Source organism: Argopecten irradians, chromosome 5 (assembly GCF_041381155.1).
Source record: "Argopecten irradians isolate NY chromosome 5, Ai_NY, whole genome shotgun sequence".
NCBI classification, from domain to species: domain Eukaryota; kingdom Metazoa; phylum Mollusca; class Bivalvia; order Pectinida; family Pectinidae; genus Argopecten; species Argopecten irradians.
In genome coordinates, this window is record NC_091138.1 from 31,533,500 (window position 1) to 31,561,158 (window position 27,659).

The 27,659-nt window shown below is 35.2% G+C and overlaps 3 protein-coding genes across 3 annotated transcripts; 2 read left to right on the forward strand and 1 right to left on the reverse strand.

The window, feature by feature from the left end:
• The first annotated feature begins 3,888 nt into the window (after positions 1-3,888).
• On the forward strand, positions 3,889-8,845 carry LOC138323528 (calcium uptake protein 1 homolog, mitochondrial-like). Its single transcript, XM_069268183.1, has 6 exons — positions 3,889-3,980; positions 4,243-4,437; positions 5,228-5,368; positions 5,951-6,059; positions 7,638-7,727; positions 8,319-8,845. Exons 1-6 carry the CDS (start codon positions 3,930-3,932, stop codon positions 8,468-8,470), a joined length of 738 nt encoding a protein of 245 aa, XP_069124284.1. The 5' UTR covers positions 3,889-3,929; the 3' UTR covers positions 8,471-8,845.
• Positions 8,846-11,505: 2,660 nt separating this feature from the next.
• On the reverse strand, positions 11,506-21,299 carry LOC138323529 (heterogeneous nuclear ribonucleoprotein H3-like). The gene is made up of 10 exons (XM_069268184.1): positions 21,172-21,299; positions 19,663-19,747; positions 19,074-19,232; positions 18,699-18,842; positions 17,483-17,621; positions 15,843-16,066; positions 14,163-14,452; positions 13,595-13,730; positions 12,374-12,652; positions 11,506-11,950 (listed from the first exon to the last, which is right to left on the reverse strand). The coding sequence occupies exons 2-10, from the start codon at positions 19,745-19,747 to the stop codon at positions 11,766-11,768; spliced, it is 1,641 nt and encodes a 546-aa protein (XP_069124285.1). The 5' UTR covers positions 21,172-21,299; the 3' UTR covers positions 11,506-11,765.
• A 115-nt stretch (positions 21,300-21,414) lies between these two features.
• On the forward strand, positions 21,415-27,147 carry LOC138323530 (MOB kinase activator 1B). Its single transcript, XM_069268185.1, has 4 exons — positions 21,415-21,598; positions 23,961-24,127; positions 24,477-24,704; positions 25,308-27,147. The coding sequence occupies exons 1-4, from the start codon at positions 21,585-21,587 to the stop codon at positions 25,547-25,549; spliced, it is 651 nt and encodes a 216-aa protein (XP_069124286.1). The 5' UTR covers positions 21,415-21,584; the 3' UTR covers positions 25,550-27,147.
• The last annotated feature ends 512 nt before the right edge of the window (positions 27,148-27,659 follow it).

Consider the following 27,659-nt stretch of genomic DNA (forward strand, 5'->3'; position numbering starts at 1 on the left):
GCAAGTGAAGATTTTTACCACATTACCTCGGAAACTATTGGAAAAACAATCTTTGCCTTTAGATTAATTGAACTGCAGGTCCATTTGGTTCCTGGTTAGTGAAAATACCAGAAGTCATTTTGAAGTACATTTTGTAATTTGAAATTTTGATGAAATAAGTTTTGTTAGCTGTATTTCTCCAAAAGTGTCTTTATGAGTTTGTTATTAGTATTCACAAAGTCAAATTTGCTATACAAGCTAGAATAGAAAATAAATTTATCATACAATAGTCAGTTGGAAGAGTCTATCCCTATGCTCTCAGAATTGTCATCATTTTGATTTGTTTTTAAATCTTGTTTTATTTTAGAGATCAAGTGGGTTCAAGTTAACCGTTTTATTTGTGAGATGTGGGTTTTGATCGGCTAGAAAACTACAGCAATATGACAAGACATACAGATACTACCAGTTTTTCCAGGCCTTTTTGGACTAATGCATCATTTGGTTGTATAGCATCCTCGATACTGAAGAGGTTACTTTCACCGTCGTTATATCCATCCCTGGAATATGTAATCATGAAACAGAAGGCAACTTTGGTTATTTGATATACAGTATACTGTGGTTGACTACATGGCTTTGAAGTCAGGCGTTGTTCTCTTTGCAATCTTGAAAGAAGTCTCTGCAGAGAGTTGGATAGGTCAGTTGTTTTTTCCTGTCCTGCCTCCAGTTTTACTATGGGATAGTCCAGAGGTGGATATATAAGTCAGCCATAGTAACCTCTTGAGCATTGAGGATGGTTGTATGGATGTTCTTTGATCACATCCAGGAGAGCTAGAAGAAATGTTGGATCAACTACACTCTGACTCATGGTTGCAAACAAGCAAAATTAGCTGCTGCTCATTTTCATAAACAATTATTTTGCATTATTTTACTAACAGTACCCAATAAATTCAAAACTATCATTATATAGGGTATTTCTTGACAGATTACAGAGCCAAAACAACCATCTATCTTTTCAAAATAACATTGGATGTACAATATGTGGATCATATATACCCTTAAGGCCATATATAAAAATTTCAAATCACTAAAATGTCATTTTCTTGTTCTGGTATTAGTAATTAGGAAAGTGAAAATTTTGACTCGTATATACACTGTATATATACAATATTGGTTTTTCTTTTAGCCATTCTTGACAAAAATTGCACAATATGAAATGTTTGAGCCTAATAAGGAACTTACTAGTGGCCAAATATACTTGCACAAGACCTTTGAAAAACCACCAATAATTTCTTATGCTTGTATATTGAATTATTGTGCTGGGTTTGCTACAACTGTAAACCAAAGTTCAACTTTCTCTTGTATGCGATTTACTTTTGTGAATTTTGCGATTCAAAAAAGTTAACTTTACAAAAGTTTGTCTCTGCAAATAAGCATCTACATTATTGATACTGATTTTGATTTCCAGTCATTTTTTAAACACACAAATGTCAATCTTCGCAAACTTTTTTTGAAATGAAATCACAAAATTAAGTTGCCACGGAAGAAAGCTGGTTCACGTAATACTTTGGCACAGAAAAACAGAAGAAAGAAAGTTTAAGGTTATTTGAAGTTTTATTTCACAGTGATTGATGACATCTATGCCGAGAGATTAGATCCACGATGAAGTTGATGATGATGATGACGATATGATGATTGATGGTATAAAAACAACACACATAATAACAAGACTGCGGATCCCATACTGAGGACACCAGGTACAGTACACATGTACATCAAAAAATGATACACAAAAATAAGATGTTTTCTCAATGAAATTACTGATCTTTTAAAAAGTCTGTCACATAGAAACTATAAGAATCAGCTGGTAAGTCAAGTTTAGAAAAGCTGTGTATGTTGGGGAATGACTCCCATAAGATTGTTATTCATAGCCTCTTCTCCTCCTCCTCCCATACCTGGTGCGCTCACCCATTCTCCCCGGTTCCATACCGCTGCCCATGCCCATTCCTCCGCCAACCTCCCATGTTGTTGCCCATTGTTACCACCTCCATAGCCGCCATGCATTTCCCATGAAGTTGTGTTCCTACAAAAGAAATAAGTATATGGTGTTAGATGTATGTCATTAAACAGAAATGGGATAGAAAAAAGTATAGACAAAATGCAGCGTAAAATAAAATATTACAACTAAAACTAAGTCATCCATGGGACGGTAACAACAGAAACGAATGTACTAATGAGAATTTAACACACTCAAATGTTTGTTTTCATCAATTTTCAAATGCATTTGTAGTAATGAATTTAAAATTCTATTATCAAGATTAAATCTGATCTTAAAACCTAGCAGCAATATGTGCCGCACAGACAATGTTATTAAAAAAATATCTTATTACATTCTAGAGGCTACACAAACAGCATATGCCATGATAAACAGACAAGGCCAGTTTTTTGAAAATGACATTTGCCATGGTAAGGGTTAATATTGCATGTGCTATGTCCTTCCTCCAATCTTAAGTATTTACCTCCATCATAACCGCCTCCGTAGCCATCTCCATCATATCCACCTCCTCCCATGTTGCCCATGTTTCCACCCATGTTGCCACCTCCCATATTTCCGCCACCCATGTTTCCACCTCCCATATTTCCGCCACTCATGTTGCCACCCATGTTGCCACCAATGTTTTCCACCCATGTTGCCACCTCCCATGTTGTTGCCCATGCCACCACCAAATCCACCTCCAGAGCCATAGTTAGTTCGTCCAGTCGGTGTGGAGTTGAGGAATAATTCAATGTATCTATGATCTGAAATAAAATGTTTTACTTTCAACAATACCATTGTACAAGAGGCCCATGGGCCTTAACGGTCATCTCACTATTAGTCCAATACAATATAGTCGTTAACAGATTTAAGCCTTTTTGACCCCCATGACCTTGAATGAAGATCAAGGTCATTCATTTGAACAAATTTTATAGTCCTTCATCCAAGCATGTCAAATGCCCAATATCAGGTCTCTATAGCTCTTAGTTATTCACAAGAAGTTGTTTAAAGATTTTAGCCTTTTTGACCCCTGTGACCTTGAATGAAGATCAAGGTCATTCATTTGAACAAACATGATAGCCCTTCATCCAAGCATGTCACATGCCCAATATCAGTTCTCTAGACCTCTTGGTTATTCACAAGAAGCTGTTTAAAGGATTATAGCCTATTTGACCCCTGTGACCTTGAATCAAGGTCAAGGTCAATCATTTGAACAAACTTGGTAGCCATTCATCCCAGCATGCTACAGGCCAAATATCAGTACCCTGGGCCTTTCAGTTATATTGAGAAGAAGTCGTTTGAATGAAAAGTTTACGCACGGTGGACGGCGCACCACGACAGACGGTGCATGACAATGGGTCATCCTGACCCTTCAGGTCAGATGACCAAAAAAAATGTATATGTCTGATGATTGGGTAGACAACAAGCACTTCAGTCATTAGCAGCTTACAGTCTAATGATGAAATTACACCAAATGCCGATATTTTAGAATTCATATTTATATATTTACAAACATTATTCAAAACATATTACACATGTTATAATGTCATGGTCAAATATTTCTAAATAAGACTAACAAGTTTTCATTCCACTATCTATAAAGGATATGCTGAAACCTTGTTTGATAGCATACTATAAAAGAAAGTGAAATGGGCATGCCAAGGTCATAACTTGTTTAACCAATTTTCTTAAGAAAGGATTCACTTAACGCATATTTTTCTTGTGATTCTTCATAGCATCAACAGCTTCTTGATGACTATCGAAGTCCACATTAGCTTCTCCTGTAGATCCGATGGTTTGAGTTACAGGAGCTTGAGCATTTTGTACAAGTTCAATTTTAGTTGTACCTTTAATTTCTACAAATGTATTTCTTTTTATTGTCACAGCACCACCAAGGAATTTCCAAATTGCTTTCCGTATGTTCGATCTGGATGGAGACGGCAATGTGGACGTGGAAGAGTTCCACAAGGTAGATAATAAGTGTAGAGTTAGATAATGACTCTCGGTTTTGAGTCCCTTTCATATGCCTTAAAGGCCCACTACGTTTTTGTAACAAAAATTAAACAGACCCATTGTAAGATTTTCCTGTCTCACTCTCAGAGGGCTGAAAAAAGACTCGCTAGCCAAGGCTTCAGATTAGATTACACTCCAAGAAGATGAGATAGACTGTTTTTCCTGGTCGTACACAATATCTAGCTGGACTACACAGATATGTCACATTTTGTATCTAGGTTCATCAAATCATCCGTAACCAGACAAGCATTGGTATGCGGCACCGCGACCACGCAGTGACTGGTAATGTAATGAAGGGTGTTAGCTCAGCATTGGTCACTTACTTTTTTGGGACGGAGGGAAAGAAGAAACTGACTGTGCCAGTGTTCTTAGCCTTCCAGCAGCAAGTCCAGAATGAAGTGCTCAGAATTGAGGTATTTACCCAACCTGGAAACATCTTCAATGAAGACTGTGATTAATAAATTTGATGAATAATTATACAAACTCAAAGACTGTATTGGACCCTATTACCGCCTAGGAACCATAAAAATCAAAAGAAATAAGGGGGCGCTTATAGAACCAAAATTCGTTACTAGCCTTTCATAAAGGAATTTGCTCAAAATAAGTTATAATCAATTTTCAAAAGAAATCAGTAAAGAAACCTACACAATTTTCATATTTTCAATCTGCATTTAATTTACGGTAAATGAAATTAAGGTATTAAAAGGGGGAAGGGCATTTATAGGAATGGCACTTATTGGGCCGAAACCGGATTACATCAAAAGAAGAAAAAAAAGTTTATTTTAAGTGTTTTGTTGGTGCCATTAACACTTTCACTACACAGGTATTCCCATAAATTTAACCGATTTACTCGGGGATAACTCAAAGTGTTACCATGGACCTGTTGACTTTGAGTTAGAGAGGTTTTTAACTGTATGTGTGATTCACACTATTTGAATTGGACGCAAGGCGAACTCACTTTGAGTAGGATTTGTTTGTTCAACCCTACAAGGAAAGGAAATATTGATAACATCTCCATTATTGCCTTAATCAGTTTCTTTAACTTGTTCACCCCTGACGACACATTTAGGCTCTTCTTAATCAAAGACTAGACCAGTCCATTATGGAATTTCAAGGGGTGAAAGAGTTAACCTGTAGTAAGGATGAAAAGAACAGTGGACCTGTCTGACATGGCCAGTATATGTTATTTTTATGGTTATCTAGTTTGACCGTTATGACCCTGAGGATGGAAAGATCCTGGAAAAAGATTTTGGAAGAATTCTACTGACATATGCAGGCTACCCAGACAAAAAGAAGACCCGCATGCTGAAAAGGGTTATCAAGAAGTTTAAAGAAGAACCACAGGTACATGGAAGTTCTCATGTTATTATTTATTTTTCTTCTGATTCTGCAAATAATGAGTGTAATGGTTTTCAGTGCCAAAACTTTCAAGCTCTTTAAATTTGAACCCAGGTAAATTTAAAAATCAAAGTTCTATTTAAATATTGTGAAAACAGCGCCCTCTAATGAGTAATTGTGGCCTTGCCTTATGATGTACTGAATGGCGGTATCAGACATTTGTTAAAACATAGAGGACAAAAATGTTTAAAAAAAAAAGGTTTTGTTCAATTTTCATCAGGAAAAAGTTGAATAAACATACAATAATAGTAAAGTTGTAATCAAGTCTGTAATCCAATCTAACTAAGCAACAGAATAGATATTTAAACAGAAGTTGAGCACTATATAATTAATAGTGGCATCAACAAAATAGAATTGGTATTTCATTTAATACATTTTTTTTTTTTTTTTTGTTACATATATAAGACTTAGAGGTACGTAGACAAATGTGTAATCATTCTATACCTGGTATTTCAAGCCTTCAGAGTTCTTCACATCCATTCTGCTAGTAGTTCATGGTCTCACATTACTAAAATTTTCTTTATACAGGGTATCACATTTGAGGAATACACCAACTTCTGGCGTTTCCTGAAGAGCATCAATGATGTTGACACTGCTTTGAGTTTTTACCATCTGGCTGGAGTCTCCATTGACGAAGGTAGGAAGTCAGAAAATACTCTATTACACCTACTGAATCTGTAATATAATACATCGATATCATGGGATTGCACGACATGCGTGACATTGTAAAATGACATCTTCTAAATCTGTGATAATAGTAAAATGAAGTCTTCTGGTCTTTGACATTGTAAAATGACTTCTACTGAATGTTACATTGTGAAATTACATTATCTGATCTGTGACATTGTAAAATGACATCTTCTATTAGATTATGTGACATTGCACAAAATATCTACTGAATCTGACATTCTACTACGACATTTTTTGGGTAAGTGATATGGTACATTGATATCCTCTGAATCTGTGACATTGCACAAAATATCTACTGAATGTGGCATTGTACTATGACATTTTTATCTTCTGATCCGCGAAATTGTACGATGACATTGTCTGATCCCTGACATTGTACAGTGACATTGTCTGATCTGTGACATTGTATGATGACATTGTCTGATCTGTGACATTGTATGTGACATTGTCTGATCTGTGACATGTACGGTGACATGTCTGATCTGTGACATTGTACAATGACATGTCTGATCTGTGACATCGTACAATGACATTGTCTGATCTGTGACATTGTACAATGACATTGTCTGATCTGTGACATCGTACAATGACATTGTCTGATCTGTGACATTGTACAATGACATTGTCTGATCTGTGACATTGTACAATGACATTGTCTGATCTGTGACATTGTACAATGACATTGTCTGATCTGTGACATTGTTGATGACATTGTCTGATCTGTGACATTGTCTGATCTGTGACATTGTACAATGACATTGTCTGATCTGTGACATTGTACAATGACATTGTCTGATCTGTGACATTGTACAATGACATTTGTCTGATCTGTGACATTGTACAATGAATCAACTGATCTGTGACATGTACAATGACATTGTCTGATCTGTGACATTGTACAATGACATTGTCTGATCTGTGACATTGTACAATGAACATTGTCTGATCTGTGACATTGTACAATGACATTGTCTGATCTGTGACATTGTACAATGACATTGTCTGATCTGTGACATTGTACAATGACATTGTCTGATCTGTGACATTGTACAATGACATTGTCTGATCTGTGACATTCGTACAATGAAATTGTCTGATCTGTGACATTGTACAATGACATTGTCTGATCTGTGACATTGTACAATGACATTGTCTGATCTGTGACATTGTACAATGACATTGTCTGATCTGTGACATTGTACAATGACATTGTCTGATCTGTGACATTGTACAATGACATTGTCTGATCTGTGACATTGTACAATGACATTGTCTGATCTGTGACATTGTACAATGACAACTACTGAACCTGTCACATTTGAAAATATTTTGCTGATTATGTGACATTGCTCAAATGACATCTTCTGAATTTGACATTACCATGATTACCAAATGATGTCGTCTTAATTCATTACATTGCACAATGAAATCATATGTGATATTTTTAGATGTCATGTGATAGAACTCTCTTTATCATTCAGATGTATTGTATACCAGTAAGATTTTCTGTATTAAATGTTCACAGAGACCCTAAAACACGTAGCCAAGACTGTGGCCCATGTCCATCTCACTGACCACGTGGTCAATGTGGTGTTCACTCTTTTTGATGAAAACAGTAAGTACTATCGCAACTTCAGTGACATTTAAATCACATCATTATGTCTGTAAGGCTGAATTAAAGTTGTTCAACAAAATTAACATGGTAATGAAACACCAGTGTTTTGTAAAGTTTGTGACATGTAAAGAAATCTAGATAAATCATCAGATATGGTATACAGTTTAAGCATGTTAGCTCGAAATTATAAGGTAATTTCATCCTCCCATAGTTTAATATTTTGAGGATTGACAATATTTAGGAATTCCTCATTCATGAAAAATTTTACAATTACCAAGTTTTCCAATGTAACAAATCTTAAACACCTATCAGATATTATTTTACCTGCAGAACCACATATAACTGTATACGGGGTATATATATATATAATACCTGAAAAATTTCGTTAATTACTGTTTGTAACATATTCACTGTGGTTTATTTTTGCGAATCACCTTTTAAACGCCATTCAATTGATGATGTACAACCATGATATTTACACCATTTCACGAGTGCAGCAAGTTTAATCCGCAAATATAACAAAATTAAAGCTTGTGCTTATATTAGCAACTACATGGTATACAGTAAATTAATGATTCCACTTTTTTTCAGACGATGGTCAACTGAGCAATCGAGAGTTTGTGTCGGTTATGAAACAGAGAGTTATGAGAGGTTTGGAGAAACCTAAAGACACAGGATTTATCAAACTCATCAATGCAACCTGGAAGTGTACCAAGTCGCAGACCTCCTCATTCCTGGAGTAGACCCAAGACTTTCATAAATTAACGATCTCTTTTCAGACATTCGTGTGATTGTCATTACCTTTTTTCCGGTATATTTTATAGGAGAGTTACTTATTTAATAGTACACCATATGTAGTTATTTAATAGTACACCATATGTAGAATAGCCGTAGGATTTGGTTATTTTCTCTTTGTAGATCAAACTTATTAACCTTTCTAATATATTTTATTTTATATGAAAATTGAATATTTATCCTGTTTTATTTGTCTGTTACTCTAGTGGTTAATTGTACATGTTTCCGTCTTTACACAAATATATATTCTTTAACTTGAATATTGACATAATTATTTCAGATTTATTTGGCTCTTGAATGAATAAATCAGTTTCATAAAACTCTATCAGTCTTGATTTATTCAAATGCCAAGATGACAGAATCATTAATTTCTATGCAAGCCATGGATTAAGATATAAATACTGTATTTGTCGTAATTAGCGCCTATCCCCTTTTCTGAAGAATGAGTTAACGCCCTAATTCCATAGATTTAGCGATGTTTTACAACATGTGATGCCTTTAACATAGCATTCTATCCCATGTTACATGCATGTGAATCACCACATAATAATAAATCTCAAAAGTCAAAGGCATATGTATGTTTACACTCACAGATAAATGTGTCATGGGTACAGAAAGAGTTAAAATATGGCCAAATTTTTTCGTCCACAACTTATATTTTGTCTCGGGGTAGTTAAAATTTTGTAAGCACATGATTACAGCATATAAGGTATGTTTTATGAGTGATGCTCTGAGAGCAGTTCCAGTTTGCATACACATTTCTAATTTATTAAATTCATGCACTGCATAATACATTGCCAAAAAAACCATTGATAGTAAGATCTTGATGCAATTATGAATTGGACAAAGATGGATTATCATAAATGTTGAAGCTTTGTTGTCAACAAAAACTAATATAATCTGGCATTGGTTTGTCTTCGAGATTGGATTACTCTATTTGTAGGACTGAACCTACGTCGCCAATACCCAGGTTACAATATACAAATCCATCGACACTTCCACATCTCAACCCATGTGAAATATTTTGGCAAGACATCACAAGGCTTGTCGAGTGCTGGAGTGAAGAAAATCTTCCAACAAGGGTTGATACATCCCTATCTGCGTTAGTCCCATGTTTATTTTAGTTGCTATACTAAAATTAAAGGAATAAACTGTCCATGTTTCACGGTTCAGTAGAAATTTTGCCAGACCACCATCACATACATCAGACCAACTAACCAACAAAATTGATGACGTGATCGACAATGTATGCCATGGTTGCAATTGAGGCACTGAAATGCTATTGTCGGAGTCATGATGTTATGGTCACTGTTTTACCCTTATTGTAAAAATGGATAACTTTGTCTTAAGAGTGAAGGATTCTTCTGTAAGGACCAAGAAATACTGATCATAATTTGGTCATGTTCAATTTGGCAAGTGAAGATTTTTACCACATCACCTCGGAAACTATTGGAAAAACAATCTTGGCCTTTAGATTAATTGAACTGCAGGTCCATTTGGTTCCTGGTTAGTGAAAATACCAGGAAGTCATTTTGAAGTACATTTTGTAATTTGAAATTTCGATGAAATAAGTTTTGTTAGCTGTATTTCTCCAAAAGTGTCTTTATGAGTTTGTTATTAGTATTCACAAAGTCAAATTTGCTATACAAGCTAGAATAGAAAATAAATTTATCCATACAATAGTCAGTTGGAAGAGTCTATCCCTATGCTCTCAGAATTGTCATCATTTTGATTTGTTTTTAAATCTTGTTTTATTTTAGAGATCAAGTGGGTTCAAGTTAACCGTTTTATTTGTGAGATGTGGGTTTTGATCGGCTAGAAAACTACAGCAATATGACAAGACATACAGATACTACCAGTTTTTCCAGGCCTTTTTGGACTAATGCATCATTTGGTATAGTTGTATAGCATCCTCGATACTGAAGAGGTTACTTTCACCGTCGTTATATCCATCCCTGGAATATGTCATCATCAAACAGAAGGCAACTTTGGTTATTTGATATACAGTATACTGTGGTTGACTACGTGGCTTTGAAGTCAGGCGTTGTTCTCTTTGCAATCTTGAAAGAAGTCTCTGCAGAGAGTTGGATAGGTTACTTGTTTTTTCCTGTCCTGCCTCCAGTTTTACTATGGGATAGTCCAGAGGTGGATATATAGTCAGCCATAGTAACCTCTTGAGCATTGAGGATGGTTGTATGGATGTTCTTTGATCACATCCAGGAGAGCTAGAAGAAATGTTGGATCAACTACACTCTGACTCATGGTTGCAAACAAGCAAATTAGCTGCTGCTCATTTTCATAAACAATTATTTTGCATTATTTTACTAACAGTACCCAATAAATTCAAAACTCATTATAAAGGGTAATTCTTGACAGATTACAGAGCCAAAACAACCATCTATCTTTTCAAAATAACATTGGATATACAATATGTGGATCATATATACCCTTAAGGCCATATATAAAAATTTCAAATCACTAAAATGTCATTTTCTTGTTCTGGTATTAGTAATTAGGAAAGTGAAAATTTTGACTCGTATATACACTGTATATATACAATATTGGTTTTTCTTTTAGCCATTCTTGACAAAAATTGCACAATATGAAATGTTTGAGCCTAATAAGGAACTTACTAGTGGCCAAATATACTTGCACAAGACCTTTGAAAAACCACCAATAATTTCTTATGCTTGTATATTGAATTATTGTGCTGGGTTTGCTACAACTGTAAACCAAAGTTCAACTTTCTCTTGTATGCGATTTACTTTTGTGAATTTTGCGATTCAAAAAAGTTAACTTTACAAAAGTTTGTCTCTGCAAATAAGCATCTACATTATTGATACTGATTTTGATTTCCAGTCATTTTTTAAACACACAAATGTCAATCTTCGCAAACTTTTTTTGAAATGAAAATCACAAAATTAAGTTGCCACGGAAGAAAGCTGGTTCACGTAATACTTTGGCACAGAAAAACAGAAGAAAGTTTAAGGTTATTTGAAGTTTTATTTCACAGTGATTGATGACATCTATGCCGAGAGATTAGATCCAAGATGAAGTTGATGATGATGATGACGATGATCATTGATGGTAAAAACAAACACAATAACAAGACTGCGGAAAGGACACCAGTACAGATACACATGTACATCAAAATTGATACAAAAATAAGATGTTTCTCAATGAAATTACTGATCTTTTAAAAAGTCTGTCACTAGAAACTAAAGATCAGCTGGTAAGTCAAGTTTAGAAAGCTGTGTAGTTGGGATTTCCCATAAGATTGTTATTCATGCCTCCTCCTCCTCCTCCTCCCATACCGCCACCCATTCCCCCTCCCATACCGCTGCCCATGCCCATTCCTCCGCCACCTCCCATGTTGTTGCCCATGTTACCACCTCCATAGCCGCCATCATTTCCCATGAAGTTGTTTCCTACAAAAGAAAAGTATATGGTGTAGATGTATTCAACAGAAATGGGATAAAAAGTAGACAAAATGCAGCGTAAAATAAAATATTACAACTAAAACTAAGTCATCCATGGGACGGTAACAACAGAAACGAATGTACTAATGAGAATTTAACACACTCAAATGTTTGTTTTCATCAATTTTCAAATGCATTTGTAGTTATGAATTTAAAATTCTATTATCAAGATTAAATCTGATCTTAAAACCTAGCAGCAATATGTGCCGCACAGACAATGTTATTAAAAAAATATCTTATTACATTCTAGAGGCTACACAAACAGCATATGCCATGATAAACAGACAAGGCCAGTTTTTTGAAAATGACATTTGCCATGGTAAGGGTTAATATTGCATGTGCTATGTCCTTCCTCCAATCTTAAGTATTTACCTCCATCATAACCGCCTCCGTAGCCATCTCCATCATATCCACCTCCTCCCATGTTGCCCATGTTTCCACCCATGTTTCCACCTCCCATATTTCCGCCACCCATGTTTCCACCTCCCATATTTCCGCCACTCATGTTGCCACCCATGTTGCCACCCATGTTTCCACCCATGTTGCCACCTCCCATGTTGTTGCCCATGCCACCACCAAATCCACCTCCAGAGCCATAGTTAGTTCGTCCAGTCGGTGTGGAGTTGAGGAATAATTCAATGTATCTATGATCTGAAATAAAATGTTTTACTTTCAACAATACCATTGTACAAGAGGCCCATGGGCCTTAACGGTCATCTCACTATTAGTCCAATACAATATAGTCGTTAACAGATTTAAGCCTTTTTGACCCCCATGACCTTGAATGAAGATCAAGGTCATTCATTTGAACAAATTTTATAGTCCTTCATCCAAGCATGTCAAATGCCCAATATCAGGTCTCTATAGCTCTTAGTTATTCACAAGAAGTTGTTTAAAGATTTTAGCCTTTTTGACCCCTGTGACCTTGAATGAAGATCAAGGTCATTCATTTGAACAAACATGATAGCCCTTCATCCAAGCATGTCACATGCCCAATATCAGGTCTCTAGACCTCTTAGTTATTCACAAGAAGCTGTTTAAAGGATTATAGCCTATTTGACCCCTGTGACCTTGAATCAAGGTCAAGGTCAATCATTTGAACAAACTTGGTAGCCATTCATCCCAGCATGCTACAGGCCAAATATCAGTACCCTGGGCCTTTCAGTTATATTGAGAAGAAGTCGTTTGAATGAAAAGTTTACGCACGGTGGACGGCGCACCACGACAGACGGTGCATGACAATGGGTCATCCTGACCCTTCAGGTCAGATGACCAAAAAAATGTATATGTCTGATGATTGGGTAGACAACAAGCACTTCAGTCATTAGCAGCTTACAGTCTAATGATGAAATTACACCAAATGCCGATATTTTAGAATTCATATTTTATATTTACAAACATTATTCAAAACATATTACACATGTTATAATGTCATGGTCAAATATTTCTAAATAAGACTAACAAGTTTTCATTCCACTATATATAAAGGATATGCTGAAACCTTGTTTGATAGCATACTATAAAAGAAAGTGAAATGGGCATGCCAAGGTCATAACTTGTTTAACCAATTTTCTTAAGAAAGGATTCACTTACGCATATTTTTCTTGTGATTCTTCATAGCATCAACAGCTTCTTGATGACTATCGAAGTCCACATTAGCTTCTCCTGTAGGTCGGCCATTGGCAGAAAACTCAAACTCAATGGAAATTGGCTTCAATGGCTTGAAAAACTGAAAATAAAATTTTAAATAAAGTTTATCATAATATTTGATAACATTATTGGATCTTAAACATTTCTCAAAGCAACTAGAATAGTGACATTCAAAACCATAATGTTTTAGTAATGGTAGTGACCTCTTCAGCTATCTTTAGTTTTCTAGAAAAAATATCTATTGATTTTCGGAAAAATCCAAATTTTTATTGTTCATCAAAATACAATTAACTATGACTAAAATTTTAAAACAATAGCCCTCAGGCTCTTGATGTTGGAGAATATTCAACGAAAGCTTGACCCAATCAAAATCATACACAAAACTCTAGCACAATTCTACAATGATTGTAAGATAAGTCCCACATAACTGTTTGTGAGAAGCCACAGTCTATACATTACCAGATACCACATCAAAATTAAATGTAAAGTATCCAATATAAAAATTTCATACCTCTGCAATATCATTTTCCAGAGCTTGGAATGGCAGACCCCGCATGTGTACAGAATGGCCAGATTTGCTGGCATATGAGCTTCCTGGAGTTGTTCCCCTTGATCTGTTGTTCATTTGCATTTGTTGCATGCCTCCTCCCATGCGTCCACCTCTCTGAGGCTGCTGTCTCATACCTCCCATTCCTCCGCCACCGCCTCCACCACTACCGCCTCTTCTGTTACCCATACCTCCGTAGCCCTGTCTCATACCATAACCACCACTGTAATCGTCAAAGTCATCTTCAAAGAATCCTGGAAATTTAACAAAAGTAGGTCTTAAAATAGTGCTATTGGATCTTCCAACATCTAAATGAATTTATATAACTTATCCAGACCTTTTATATGTATACGAAGGTAGGTCTTTAAAACAAACCTCAGTATAAAAGTTAGCAATCAAGTCATTAGCATTTCTCATTACTTTTAATATTGTTTGTTAAGATTCATTTGACTAGATACTTTCTATTACTTTTGAAAAGACTCATTAGTAGGGCTGTAACGAGTATATGAGTACTCGAGTATTCACGAATTATTGAGACAGATCTAAAACGAATATTCGTTACTCCTGATATTTGTGGATGGCGATTTTTCAAAAGCAAAAAAATAATACCTTCTTTAATGCTGTCATAGCTCAAAAATGTGAAGGAAGAAATTCTGAATATCATCGATGTTTTTACTTAGAAGTAGACCGGAAGTACACAAGAGCTGCATGAAGTAAAGCTAGCAACATGTTATTTTCGTACCCACGCTTTGATGCAATGTTGTGAATTCTTCATAAAATCATAATGATAAAAAATAATTATTGACTTCTAGAGATGTAAAAGATTATTATCAATTTCGTTTTCATTACGGGTCGGAAATATCTAAAAATACGCATATATTATATTAGGCAACTGAGTACTGTAGATGTGAACCCCATGTCAAAAACGAAAGGTAGGCTAATTATGAGTCAAAATCATAAATCACCTGATTAAAAATAAAAACTATAGGCCTAGAACCAAAGTAAATTGTAACTACTCTTATAGATTTTAAATATTTTTTTTTCTTAATTTCAACGTTTTTCTGTATTTGACCAAAATAAAAGTAACAATGAAATGTTTTGATATGGTGATTTATGCCTTACCATGATAATTTATATACAGTGTAACTATTCACAGATGGTTTGACTTTGATTTATGCTGTTATTGATGTGCAGTAGTATTTTTGAGATGACGTTATTTCAAAATTCAAATGCTTTGATTTTTTTACAGTTACAGTGCCTGAATCCTGCTGTACTTCACCTGTAACTCTATTGCTTAATGATAAGGAATGTAAAACTGCTAAAATTGGTTTTATTATCAATAAAAACAGTTTTATTTCAATTGAATCTTTTGCTTGTATCTAACTGGTGATTCGTGGTCCGATCTGTGAATCGTCAACCCTGAATCGTGGATCGGATCGGATCGCCACATGTTAGACAATCCACAGCCCTACTCATTAGTGATTTTTTAACTCTAATGAAATTGATAAGTAAGGTGTAAAGGTTAGAAAATGAGACTTCGGACTTTCATTAACGTTATTTGTAGTAATAGGAAAATCAACTGTATATATAGGCAAAGTTTCAGAAATCTTTTGGCGTCTTGAGTTTTGTATAACTTGTACTAACCTTTGACATTACGGCCTCCTCGACCCATTCCATATCCTCCCATGCCACCTCCCATTCCCATGCCGCCGCCACCACCGCCGCCACCCATACCGAAGCCGCGGTTGTTACGGTCATAGGGTCCACGCCTCTGCTGCATCCCAGAGTTCATTAAAGGACGAATCATTCTTGGCTGTCCAACTGCTTGACAAGCCTCCTGCATGCTGCTTTTGAATATTTCTATGTATCTATATTTAAAGAGGAAACAAAAAAGAATTACTTATGTGCTATAAAATCAGAAGAATAAGAAACACAAACATAGTATCAAGCAAACAATCTAAAGCCTTTTGCTCGAATACAGCATTTTTTGTCTCTTTGTTATTAAAATATTTCTGTCTTTTTGAAAAGTATAATAAATTATCATATTTTATTTGAAACTACTAAAATAATTTTACCCTATCCTTAACGTAAATGTAAACACTTACCGTAATCAAATACAATCACATCAAACAAATGGCTCAACCACAATATTTTCAATTAACTTAAATATTCTTAATCTTCTCTTTCAATTATAAGAATGTGTTGTTTTCATCTTTAAGAACAAGTTTTTTTTTATGTGAACTTGCTAGAATCTGACAACTTTTAAACAGTTTCAATCACATTGTAAAATATTTTCTTTCTGCTAGATGTTGAGGATAGCCATATCATTCTTTTGCAGTCCGGCCTACCGGTGTTATAGCAACTTTGCCACTTCGACACACTTTGGTAAAAATTACCCCGACTTTGGTGGACAAGGTTTAAAAGATGGCAGTACATTGATATTATGCCGTATACATTAGAAGATTTATTAAAAAAAATAAAGTCTTTCAACATCATTTTACTCTTCTTGTTTTTGGTGCACATAGATCACTTATGTACTTATGTACCCATTCATATTTTTTTTCCATTTTTTTTTTCAAATCCCACCAATTACCTAAAACCAATGTCCGCTTTTTTCTGAGCGTGTAGTCCAAGTATAATGTATGGTAGTTGAGCCATTTAATTCAAAACAAAAAATTAGTGAAAACAAACTTAAAATTCATTAATATCTCACAAAATTTCCAGGTATGAAAATGCTAATTTAACCAATTGATTTTCTCTTTACGTAGACTCCTTCCTATGCCCATTGTACACTGGGTTTTTTACATCTCACCTCTCCAACCGTCCCATGGTCCCATCTCCCAAAGTAGACCCGGCCATACCAAGGACATGTGTGCCAGACCCAGCCATACCTTGTTGAACCATGACCCAGCCAGAAAAGGTTACCCTAGCTTTCACCCATAGATCTCAGAACTCACATTTATATTCAAAAAGCTTTTTGGAAACATTTTTTTTAATACAATATACTGAAGCAGTATCTGTATATGATGAAAATTACTTTTGATTTCTGAAACTCTAATTTTTCGAAAAAAAAAAAAAAAAAAAAAAAAAAAGATTTACTACTCGAATCTTTTTCTTTGAAAGCCTTGATTTTATATTCCACTACAAATTTCCAAACTTTCAAAAACGTTTGACTGTTTCTAGATAAAAGAAAGTGTATTTATGATGGATAAGATGATGCGAGATCTATGGGAAAGCCCTGCGAGGAAAAATAATAAGCCCCATACAAGGCCCGTTCCTATCACCTGTGCCCCAATCGTTCCTTGTGTTTGAGCAAAGCCCTTTCCGCTATGTCTGGTTCAGCAAACTGGACATAGGCCTCCCCCGTGCTTCTCCCCTGTTGATCCTCAGGTAGCATTATCCCATTTGGTACAATCTCCAACCCTACACCCCCCAACAAAACAAGCCATCAGTCATCCATGTAAACAATTCACACACGTGTCCAAAATATAAACAATTCTGCTACTAACAACCACATATAATACCCATTTACGTATGTAATTTACCAAATTTCTTATTCGTTTACATACAAAATTTAGATAGTTTGAATTTCATACCACCAGAAAATGTATTTCCTTCGTTAAAGCCTACATCCCATCATTGTTTCCAATATATGCTAATATTGAGAAGATTTTTTCTTTTTTTTTTTCAAACAAGATATGGTTTCTTCTTTCATTTTGTTCCTTTCCTGAACTGAAAACGTCTATTGTTTGGCAAAAATTATATAGACATCCCATTTCATGTCAGAAATGTTGCAAAAACTATATTTCAATTTTGGAAATGTCGGTTCTGGGATTAATTTCCAATGGATTATTTCAGACACATATTCTGAAAAGCAGCTACAGCTGTACATTCCATATAGCAGAGTATTGTATGCCCGGGCATCTCACTAGCATAATAAACTTTCCATAAAATTTTTAATTTTTCCAGCAGATATCAGTTCATATCATTCACCTCCATGATGATTTTTCTGAATAAATATAAGAAAATAATTTACCTTCCCTGTTTTGTTCTAATGGTACAAATAGCTAGTCCTTGATTTGTTTTTGTGCATCTCACAAACAGGCTCAGAAAACGAAGAGACTAGCCCAGGTGAAATAACTACTTGATCATGGATTAGACTGGGCTATCGTAAGAGCATAAGACACTCTGCTTTTGGCAATCAACAAAAACAATATCATTGAGAGGATGTTTAAAAGCAAACTTCCATGGAAATATAAATACTTTTACTTCTATTTAACTTCATCGGAATATATTTTACATAAAATCTATCAAAAAAAGGAGCAGTATTTCATATAATGTTTCATATATCCTCAATTTGATTTAAACACAGGTCCATATAATCACTCCGGAGTGATAATGAAGATCTGCAGTTTAATCAGATTGCATATATCCTCTGTATACTTCTGACTAGGTAATCAATATTCTATTTACCACCCTGTGGTCTTTTTAATAGGTTACCTGTGAAAAATTGTGCAATTTCTTCTTTAGAACAACCAAAAGGTAAGCCTCGCAGTCTGACAACAGCCTCGTTTGATCCTGACATTTGACCTTGTCCAGCTCTCTTTATCACCCAATCCATCTCACTGGTTTTAGATCTAAACACTGAAAATGAAAGATTCTTCTTAAAATTTATTTTACAAACTTGTAGGAGTCAATGCGACATAACAGGACATATCTAATACAACCTTGTTTTTACCATTTTGAAATAACATAACAACCATTCACATAAATGTAAAATATTGTTTTTACCATTTTGAAATAACATAACAACCATTCACATAAATGTAAAATATTGGTCTTTTTGTGGTCTTGGAATTGAATAGCGTATAGTACCTTCAATATATCGATTTCCCATGTGTTGATTATGCTTTTGTAGTGACTTCTGTACGTTTTCTTCATCGACCATTTGCACAAAGGCTTCTCCACTAGGTCTTCCTTCTCTGGAGAATGTAAAATTGACTCCATTCTCGCCTCCAACAACAGCAACATCATCTGAATCATGAATTCATTACATAAGTTAAAATGATTGCAATATAGGCTAGTGTGACATACTGCTTTACTTTTAGAAGCAGCACCAACAAACTCTACCTTTGCTAACCTGGTAAGTGCACTATCTTCGTATATTACATCATGGAAGTCTCTTAGAAAGAGAATATGTAACCTGGTACATAAAATCTGAAAATTTGGTTACCTGACAACAACCCTTACAAGGACATTAGTGATAAGAATAATTTGCACTTTTTATACTAAGACAGATGGAAACCCGATTAATTATTAATATGAATCAGCTTATCGGAAATAATAATAAATAACTATTGCAAATTAATACACTACATTTTTATACACTAAAAATCTTATATTTCATACCTAAGTTTTACAGTCCACTGACAGAAAGGTTACCTATGTACGAACTAAACTTTACCTCCAAAGAATTTAAGGACTTCCTGTGCTGTTGCTGACCAAGGCAGGCCTCTCAGACGTACCACACAACCATCATCATCACCCATCTGTATAAAATAGCAACAGAAATACATTCAAGGTGTACAAGGTCATATCTACTCATGTATCCTGTAAGTCAAGTATATGGAAAGAACAGGTACCCATAGCGTTTGAAAATAAAAAAGTACCATGGTAAATTTAGATCCGATAAATTTACGTGTTAAATCTCGTGCTCATTCACATAGTAGGCGATACATGGGCGTGCACAGAAATCACAGTAACTTGGCATGGTACAGTGGGCCTACAGTTGTAGAAGAACAGGGAAAATACACATTCCTGTCGAGTGCCCCGACCAGGAATCGAACCCGGGTCTCCGGCGTGGAAATCTACGGCTCTACCGACTGAGCCAAAGAAGCATGCTCCGTCAGCTGAGTGACAGAGACCGTATTTAACACTATTTTACAAGTCACACCGACCCGCTCCTTTTACACTACTCCCCCTGTTTTTCTTGAGATTTCCTAAATCTCAACCCGAGACTCTTTAACCACCTACCATGGGTTATTTAGTTGGGCGCCAATATAGAAGAACAGGGAAAATACACATTCCTGTCGAGTGCCCCGACCAGGAATCGAACCCAGGTCTCCGGTGTGGAAATCTACGGCTCTACCGACTGAGCCAAAGAAGCATGCTCCATCAGCTGAGTGACAGAGACCGTATTTAACACGATTTACAAGTCGCACCGACCCGCTCCTTTTACACAGTACAGCCATTTTCGATATATTCCAGGGGTTCCGATCACTTACGATTTCTACACCCCTGGACTATCTCATAGTAAAACTGAAGGCAACAGAACAGTACAGGTAATTTAGTCCTTTGATGTACATCAAAAGAGCCGTATAATGGTACACTGTGGTTGACATCTTCGCTAGCCAAGGCTTTCTGATTTACGTTTACATTACACGTGTGGCATCTCTCTGTAGGCCTAGCTTCAAAGGAAATCAATTGCTAGCCTGTGATTGGTATGTTTTCCGCTGAGCTCCTTCAATTTCACTATGTGATAGTGTAGGGGTGTACCGTAGGAGATGTAAGTCCCAAGAAGTAACGAGGATGCAATCAGTAGGCCAACAATATACCTACCGAAACGACTTTTATATGATAATGTACTGAAACAACCTGTTTTTAGATACCGAACATTCCTGTACCCGTATAGTGAGAATACTATTGATCATTACACCACAGTTTACCTTATTGACAATATATTTAGTAGATCTAAATTATCATGCATGCCAATTTCCAAACGGAAATTTTAATGAGCACACACGTGCGTTATTGTTGGACACTAATCGATTTGGGCGAGAAAATAAACAAAGAATATAACCATAAAACGTTGTTAAAAATGAAATACACATTTTCGCAAAGTATCAACATCAATGAAAGAACATACTAAACACAATAAATAAATGCAGATAATTGTTTTCATCGACACACTCACGATTTTAACACGATATGGTGCACAGGACGCGGCAAGTTTCGATCAAAAAGAAAATGGCGAAAGTAGCCGGAAATGCTTCATGGGAGTTTCGTATGAAAATACCGAAAATTAAAGAAAGTAGTTTTACACATTCGAACTCCTTTTAACTTCATTTTAATTTCTTTTGAAGAAAAGTATAATATTACATTTGACTTGAAATTAAAATAATATAAACATTTGACATATATTTACTTCCGCATTTCATTGTCATTTCCGGTCTCAGAACTTTGAGAAAGGATAATAACAAAACAATACCAAAAGAAATCGGTTGTCATCGATCCATCAGATGACATTTTTATTTTGGACGTGTTAAGTATTCAATTAAGAATACACAAAGATCACTTTCTATCGCACTTGGTGCCATATCTCTCAGGATGAGCTTTCTGTTGTAAGTTTATTTTGTTTACCATCCGTGAGTTTTGTGTATATTTTGTTTATATCAACTGATAAAAGGGGGTTTGGTTGTACTTTATGTATCTGACAAGTTGTTGTCATAATAAGTCACATTTAAGAAAATATCTTTGATTATTAACATGTGATTTTACATAACCTGTTACCTCATTATTATTTGTCGTCAATCTAATAAATTGAACCCCTATCTGTTTCATTCAGTTTCGTTTCGTCTATATAGCACTCTTCTTAGGCGTAACAGGAACAACGTTTGAAGTTACTTTATGAGAAATTCATGACAAGCATAAGTATTTTCTGAACAGCATAGACTTTCTCAGTGTCGGGTATCTAATATAGTTGATTTGTTTGTCACTGTATAAAATTTTGTTGAAATGTACATAATACACTGGCATATTTGGGTACTGTACAGTACAGGAGAGATCATATTGGGGCTCGGACCTGGACCACTGAACAGTGAACACCCGATGGCCATTGATATATGCTCTACCTAATCCACTAGTAATCGATCCATGCCATTTTTCTACAATTATAATTTCATTCATGTTTCAAAATCCCCCCTTTGTTTCCGATTAATATATTACCTGGACTATCTTCTAGTCAAACTGGAGCCAGTTCAGTAGAAAAACAACTACCCAATCATAGGTCTGCAGAGACTTCCTTTGAAGATCACTGAAAGAGTATGCCCAACTTCAAAGAAACACAGTAAAGCACAGTGTATTGTTATACAATTCCTTTGATGTACAACAAAGGATCAAATTACCTGTGTCATCTGTTTCCCCCAGTTTTACTTTGAGATATACATAGCCAAGGGGTGGATATCACGTCAGTGATAGTAACCCCTGAAGTAGTAAGAAATACATGAACAAAATGTTGATGTAAGGGGCGTTTATACAACTCCAAATCTTCTCCAGAAAAGGGCAGGGGCATTTATTAGGGTGATTGGGTGCTAATTAGGGCGATTACGGTATTTATTTTTCAAAACTTACTCAAAACTTTTAAACACTCAAGTTGGACATAAACTGTTCCTGAAAAATACAGAAGATGATAGTAAAATTGACCATAGTCATGAGGTTCAGATTGACGGTGCGCCCGCGCCAATCCCGCATAGTTATTGAAAATGACGCACAATATTCCTTCTTCATGCGCCGATCGGCGCAATGCAAATATAAGCTTAAACGAAAGTAACTGCAGTCCGCAAGTTTGTGCCCATTCTGTAAAATCATGTAAACGTAGTCGGCACATGGCGAGTCTTGTCAGATAGATCCTGAAGGAACGTAATTAGTATGTATAAATTTGTCACAGAATCGGTGAGTTACTATATAGAATTTGAAAAATCTAGTGTGTTTATTATTCCTAGACATGGAGACAGAAATTAAAATAGCTGTTAGCATTATTTTAAATTTGTTTTGACAAGTGACGACTTTATCCGTCAATGCAATTATATGGGTCAGTGGCGAGAGTTTGATTCTGTTTCTATTAATGCAGCATTTAAATGGCTACATGAGTGTTGAATGAAAAGAGTTCATAAACAAAACAAAAATGATATCTAACCAACATTACAGTATCAGAATTAAAGCGTAGAGTTTCCGTGCAACAGTATATATCGACTGAAAATTGCAGCCGACTGAACTGGGGGCACCGACATGACTTATAATGAACGATGTTTACATCCAGTATACAATAAAAGTTATTGAAAAATAGATACGCATTAATATAATAATATGTGTTAATTGAATAGTTTGACAGAAAATTAAACAACAAACTGCAAATGTTAAAATAAAATCTATATAAATTTCCAAACCTTATCTAATAAGCTGCTCTTGTGTATAAATTTCCAAACCTTATCCAATAAGCTGCTCTTGCTATTGCAACACAGACACAGCAGATTGTGAAAGATCTTTCATTTCAGCGCCAAAAGTTACATTACAACATCAAAAAGAACAAGCATTTCGACAGAGACCTGTGTCAGATTGATGCTTGTTTGTAGTAACTGAGTTTGAGTTTGATAAAGCTGTATGTGTGGAAATGTAAGAAAAGAAGGGTCATTTTTTCTACTGAAACATAAACAGAATAAAAACAAGTCAAATCGGATACAAATTCTATTTCATTTTTTCATTAACATACATGTACAAAGTAACATGAGTAAACAATCACAAAAGAAGCTGGCCAATGGTTTTGAAAAATGACCCCTCTTTTTGGCTGGGATGGGCCCGATGACCCATGCTCATGCAAAATCATCTGAAGCTCTGATAGTCAGTAGCTATTGCAAGAAAACATCTAAATGTGAATCACTTAAATATTCTATGCACATGATTTGATTGCTTGCTTTTATTTCACAGTGGAAACAGAAACAATAAGACTTTTAAGCCCAAAAAGAATATACCTGAAGGGACACATCAACATGACTTGATGAAACATGCAGCTGTTACTCTGGGAAGTGGAAACCTCCGTCAGGCAGTCATGTTGCCTGAGGGGGAGGATCTCAATGAATGGGTGGCCGTAAATAGTAAGCATTACGACATTTCAGTAATCGCTACATTATGATATATTCCTTAAATATATTGATACTTAACATTTATTTCAATAACAGCTCTAGATAAAGGTCATGATCACTAGACAGAAATGTATATATATATCTTCTTGATCTAGGACATGTCATCACATAGAATTGATATAGGAATGTCACTTTTCAAAAATGGGAAGATGCAAATTAAATCCAACAGAAAATCATAATTTATATTGAGCCTAGCTGTTGCAAGTGGTCTTCTATTGTTTTAAGTAAATTGCTGACACCAAATGTCTGTTATATATTAATGGATGGATGTAAATGCAACTCTGAAACTTTTCTTTTTCAGCTGTTGATTTTTTCAACCAAATAAATATGTTATACGGCACAATTACTGAGTTTTGTACTGAAGAAACCTGTCCAGTAATGTCGGCAGGACCAAAGTATGAATACCACTGGGCCGATGGTCAAGCGGTCAAAAAGCCGATCAAATGCTCAGCACCAAAATACATTGACTACCTAATGTCCTGGGTACAAGATCAGTTGGACGATGAAAGCCTTTTTCCTTCCAAAATTGGTAAATTCTTTGTCTTGATAAAGTAATGTAGTTATCATTCAATTCTCAAAACTCCAGGGTTTATTATCACTGTCTATATATCCATCCATCCCTGGACTTTTGTTGAAGCAGAATTTTAGATATTTTAGGAGAAAAATCTGACCAATCGCAAGCCTACAGAGGGTTCTTTTAAAAATTTACAGAGAGTGATGTCCAGTTTCTGTCTCATCTGTTGCTGCATACAGAGCCTCACGTTTTGCTTTAAAGGGGTGAATATAACAACAGTGATAGTAATCACTGAAATATTGAGGATGCAATTTGATGAAAATACAGCTCCTTTTTATCACTCTGTTACATAGAGGATCTGAAAACTTGCAATTAAAGTTCATGTTCTGGTGACCTTTCAAATTGGCCAATCAAATACGGGATGTTATTAGGTCCTCTAAGAAACAGAACGATGATATTGGTTAATGGCATTTATAAACCAACTGCACATAAGACCAATTATTTAATCATGGGCCTCTTCTGTTTTAAAACTGTCATATTGAACTCATCAAACATTCACTTAACCATTAGCAGACACAACATTATTTAAATATTAACATAACTTGTCTTCCTTTGCAGGTATCCCATTTCCGAAGAATTTCCTATCATGTGCCAAAACAATACTTAAAAGACTATTCAGAGTGTATGCTCACATCTACCATCAACACTTTAAGGAAGTATGCCAGCTTGGAGAAGAAGCTCATCTCAATACTTCCTTCAAACATTTCATCTTCTTTGTGTACGAATTCAGTCTTATTGAAAAACGAGAGCTTGCCCCACTACAAGAATTGATTGACAAACTGACCAGCAAAGACAGATAGAGCTCCTAACAGGCTTTCACACTAGTCCATTCGTTTTTACTGTGTCGGAGAATTTTTCGGTTGGTGCTTCCAATGTCACATAAACTGAAAATGTATTACGGAAGTAAATTATTTTAATGCATTGTGTGATTATATTAGCAGCAACCGGCATCACCAATATCATCAGTTTGTTCTGTCCTGTTTTTAAGGTCTCATTTATTGGGTGGATTCTGGTCATATAGTGAAAGTTTTGTGTTGCGAAGTTAATAAGTAGATTTAAATATAAATGCAGGTTGATGTGATACTAAACCTTGAAATACTTTGCATGTTGCTTAGCTTCTTAAAAAACTTTTGGCACACTTCCATAAAGCACATGCTTAGTTTTAATCTGGGGAAAAAAACCAACACAGGTTTGGTATATATGCAGTGTGTTATTGATAAGAGTTTGGATGAGATTTTTTTCTTGCAAATTTTTTATTACTATACAAGGCAGAATTGTTATAAGTGTATGGCTGACCTATAATTCAACCCTTCTGTGTATGTTCTCGTTGATCTATACCAGTTATGTATCGAAAGGATTATTTTCAATTGCAATTAAATTTCATGTATTTTGCAGGCAATCAGAATTCATGAAAATTAATTGCAATAGAAAAAAATTGCAACTACAACTACAATAGAGTCATTTAACATCAAAATGCAAAATAAGTTCGCTGTATAGTAGTAGCTTGCTACCATAATATTTTTTATAAACTACAAATCTACAATACTGGCCGTCATGGTGTATTGGGTTTGATGCTGTTTTGTTGATTACTAAACTTCTACGGTTTTCAGTCTAGGTTTGACTTTGGAGGTCCCTGGGACTACAGATTTTGTATTCTCGAGTATCTTATACTGTAATGACTTGAAAAATATCAAATGCCAATTGTTGCTTGTAGTTCATTTCTATACTTGTAACTTTTCATTTTAAGTACCTTTCACAAGAGTCCCAAGGACGCCAATCATTTTATTTTATGAGTCCCCAGCCTTTTTTTTTGTGTGTCAGTGACGCAGAAAAACAGTGTTAGGGAAAACTCTGCAGAACATGATGCCAACCCCTCTGTGATCATGTTCTAAACTATGATGTTTAATACCAACTGCCTTGAAAGGCTATTAATAACTAATTATTTAAACTTTTAAGCAATTAAGTGCAATAATACTCACATGGTGGAGATCTTCTCCATCAATATGAGTTATAATTTGACATAAATACACAGATAACTAATTTATGTTTAGTCTAACTTTCCTGGGATAATCTTTGTAAAATTTGTCAGATTTATGAACGGGTCAATTTCTAGGATGAAAAAAAAAAAAAAATTATGATTACCACAATATTGGTATTTAAAGCTAAAATCAATACAAGTTTTGATCATTGCTGATCTTATGTTATGTGATACATATATGTTTTTGGATTGGCCCTCTATCAGAAATTTGTCACTAATTATGAAATCAATATCATAAAGTACAAAATGTATGTGTGTTACTTTCTACCAGACCTGTAAGGTTTGTGCCATATTATGTATTTGAAGGTGAGAGAATGTAATTTATCTCCTCGATTTTAGTTCTTACATTTGATGTGGGGGGGAAAACAGCAGCGCTGTTGTAGGACTTGGATAACTTCTTAAAAATTAGACATTAGATAATATTTATTGTATGTGGATTCTTCCGTATTTGCATATTACAGAGTTATCCGCCCATGTTGATTGTGATGTCGTGTGTTTTTGAGGGTAACCTTATACTTCTCAGAGAAATGATGTGAATTGTGCTAAACCTTATGTTGTCATAATGGATACCTACTCAAATGGGAGGTAACTCGGTAATACGAAAGACGGAATTGACAATGAAGTAGTTACAAATCTTTATAGCATAGTAGTTATTTTCTATTGAAACCACATTATCCTAAATTAGCCCTTTACCCAAGTTTGAGTGTTTGTGTTAGAAGTTGAGGAAGTGTTCATTTTGTGGAATTAAATGATTTAGATCTGCCAAAATAGATGAAAGGTGATTTTTGTGGGTAAGATTTTCTTTGAATGTGGTAAAACTTTTTCTCAATTTCTGTCTCCTTGACGATAGAACTGGTAAATGTGTTTTATGA